At 33.7% G+C, this 2,887-nt stretch overlaps 1 protein-coding gene across 2 annotated transcripts in view; it reads right to left on the bottom strand.

Moving 5' to 3' along the window:
* Window positions 1-1,089, bottom strand: part of LOC106459159 (cyclin-G-associated kinase-like) — a 65,609-nt gene extending 64,520 nt beyond the window's left edge. Inside the window, exons 1-2 of one of the 2 annotated variants that reach the window (XM_013918752.2) lie at window positions 832-1,089; window positions 502-563 (exon numbers count right to left, since the gene is read on the bottom strand). In XM_013918752.2, coding sequence (XP_013774206.1) covers window positions 502-563; window positions 832-967 — 198 coding nt within the window. In that variant the 5' untranslated portion in view covers window positions 968-1,089. The remainder of the gene's footprint in view (window positions 1-501; window positions 564-831) is intronic. The other variant, XM_022385587.1, reaches the window with a different exon arrangement.
* Between the last annotated feature and the right edge of the window lie 1,798 nt (window positions 1,090-2,887).

Below are 2,887 nucleotides of genomic sequence, written 5' to 3'. Positions count from 1 at the left end.
ACTTCTGAACAACGTTAAACCAGACTTCAAGCACAAAAAGTAAGACAAATAACTTACAGAGAGCAAGAAACAGAGGAGCAACATAATGTATGACTTCAGGCTCAAAGAACAAGTCAAGCTAAAACACAATCTAATTTCAAATAAAGCTTCGTTTGATTACGTGCTTTTTTATTTTTTGCGTCACAGCTTTTGTCTATTTACTGAATAATTTGCTGAAAAAAATACTAATCTATACATTTCAAATCTAAATTTTCACCATGTAATGCCGGGTAACTCAGCTAGTGTAATATAAATGCTGTAAAAAAAAAAAAGAATTCAGTTTTGTTAAATTTTAAGTAAGCATACTTGTTTGTGTTTTCCAATTCTAGCTGTATGGTCATAATTCCAAACAAATGTTACAAACGTCTGATATATTTCACACACACACACAAACAATTACCTTACCTACAACCATGTATGGTACTGCCAATCTCAAATGTTAAAACATCTGCCAAAACTTACCTTAAGAGCATATTCTTTTCCAGTTGTGGGGTCCTGGGCCACAAATACAAATCCAAACCCACCTATAATTTGTAAAGATCTATTATTACTATTAGACACAGTAATTCAATGACTTGCCACAGTTAATGTATTACTATTAGTTCAAGAACATTAATGATTAAAATAAAAAAAAACTATTTTGTGCATCATACATTAATTCTCTTTTCAGTTAAGTATTACTAAATATCAAACTATACACCTTATACATGGAATAAGAAGTATTTTTTCACACTCGAATTTCCAAAGGTTCCTCACATCTATCAATCAAGATTTAGGCTTAAACACGCCTACCTTCTGCAATGACTCTTTTTACTCGCAATTTCTGAGTTCCCAACTCAACTATTTGACCAACAAATTCGTGATCTTCTTTTTGCGTGCTGCTACTATTAGAAAAATATACAAGAGCGGACTTAAAAAGATCTGTCATATTTATTTTCTTAAGAAAACAATTTTTACGAATAATGCATAACTGATTTAACTGTTTTCAGACAAAATCGAAAGTGAATAAATTACTCCACAGTAACACTATCAGCCATAACGGCAGTTGTGACGTCACAGAATTGGAGTAACTAGCTGTCACCTAGTGGTGTACATATTTGTTTATGTGGGTTAAAATATTTTCATAATTGGATAATCCACTCTCAATCATCATTGGAGAGAGCTGTTTAGAATTTCTTTCGGAATTTTTGCACAAAGAGCTGCTTGCGCCTAACGATTACAAATTTCCAACAGATAGACAGATAGAGGGAAGGCAGCTAGTCAACAGCTCCCATATATTTGGTGTTTATGGATGATAATGAATTATCTTTAATTTTAAAGATATCGTATAGGTCTGCTAGATAAAAGCAGATGTAAAATGAAGTAACGAAACTAAACACAAAGTGTAATAAAAAAAATTCACAACCTTTATTAAAAGAATAAACACAAAAAATGTGTTACTTGCTTAAATAAACATGACGTACTGTTGCTCTGACTGGATACTTTCAATTGTTAACTCTTCGGGATCCTGTTCCAAACTAAACTGACCGCATGTTACCTTCCTTGGCATGCAGGAAACCTCGCATTTATCCCGGGCGACCAGCTCTGTTCATGTGACTGGTGTCATTCTCATTACAATATAGGTGAGGTTATAACCTCTAGACTTCATTTAAACCACTGTTGAAGCACATTGCTGTCGAAATCCTTGCACAACGTGCAGTATTGATTAATTACCTCCATGGCAGAATAGGCATTATTCACCTTGATAATAAGAAAAGAACAAAGGTATCTTAGAACAAAATCAACTTAACAGCTTTCTCGGCCACATGTCAGCATAAATACTATAATATTACAAGAAGATAAAAATGTATGGTATATTCATATATCACACATACAACTCTTTGGCTACTCTTATTTGGCCGAATAGCTAGATATACCTCACTAGTGTAGGGTATCAACAGTCCTAAAGTGCAGGGCACGTTTTTGCGGCAAGGGACTCGAACCACAAACTTTCAGATTCAGTTTGAGCAAACTAGTCACTAGACCATGCTCGGTCCAAAATCATAACATGTAGCAGAAGAAGATAACACAGAAGACCAAACATTGTGATATTTTCAGGTAATTTTATTTCTACATAAGTATCTAATAGACCCACTAATAACAGCAGAGTTCATCAGGAAATTCAGAGTTGTTTTGAATCTGTAAACTTGACTGTGGTTTCTTTGTGTAAAATAAAAAAGACTAGACAAGTTTGAAAAAACGATCACGATCTTTACTACAAGCAAACAAAAAGAAGATGCAGCATACGCACTTGTGCAAATAGGAGACACTCAATTTTACAGGATTGTTGAGTAGATCGTCAGCTTTTCTTCTCTGTTGAGCTAGTCACGATAAAAAAAACAGGTAGAACCGAAAGCAAATTGTTACTTCAATTTCAAAAGAATACTCGTATTCCTTCTCTTGCTACTAGAATGTTATTCTCTCACAGCATTCATTGGCTGTAACATACATACATCATCCACTCAGCCAGCAAAGGATGTTGAAGTTTCTGACCCTTTAACACTTAAACAGAGTATACTGAATGGTCACAAGTAAATAGACACCTAATTTTTCGTCATTTAACTGATTTATGCTAACTAATTTATCTTCACAGAGCACTATATTGTTACGTCTCCGTCCGTTAGTTAATTTTCCGTAAATTCGTTCCGAAGAAACTTTAGCGACACAAGTCCTTTTTTAAATAAAACTGGTTTATTCTTTTTCAATACAACTTTACGATACACTTAATTTCAACAGTCGCTCTGTAACAAACGCTGTAATTCTCAACAATATTCAATATTCAATATTATAATTATACTAGTCTATTTTT

The sequence above is a fragment of the Limulus polyphemus genome, unplaced genomic scaffold (genome assembly GCF_000517525.1).
Source record: "Limulus polyphemus unplaced genomic scaffold, Limulus_polyphemus-2.1.2 Scaffold569, whole genome shotgun sequence".
Taxonomy (NCBI): Eukaryota; Metazoa; Arthropoda; class Merostomata; order Xiphosura; family Limulidae; genus Limulus; species Limulus polyphemus.
The sequence above is the reverse complement of the archived record's forward strand: the minus strand, read 5'-3'. Positions and strand labels throughout refer to the sequence as shown.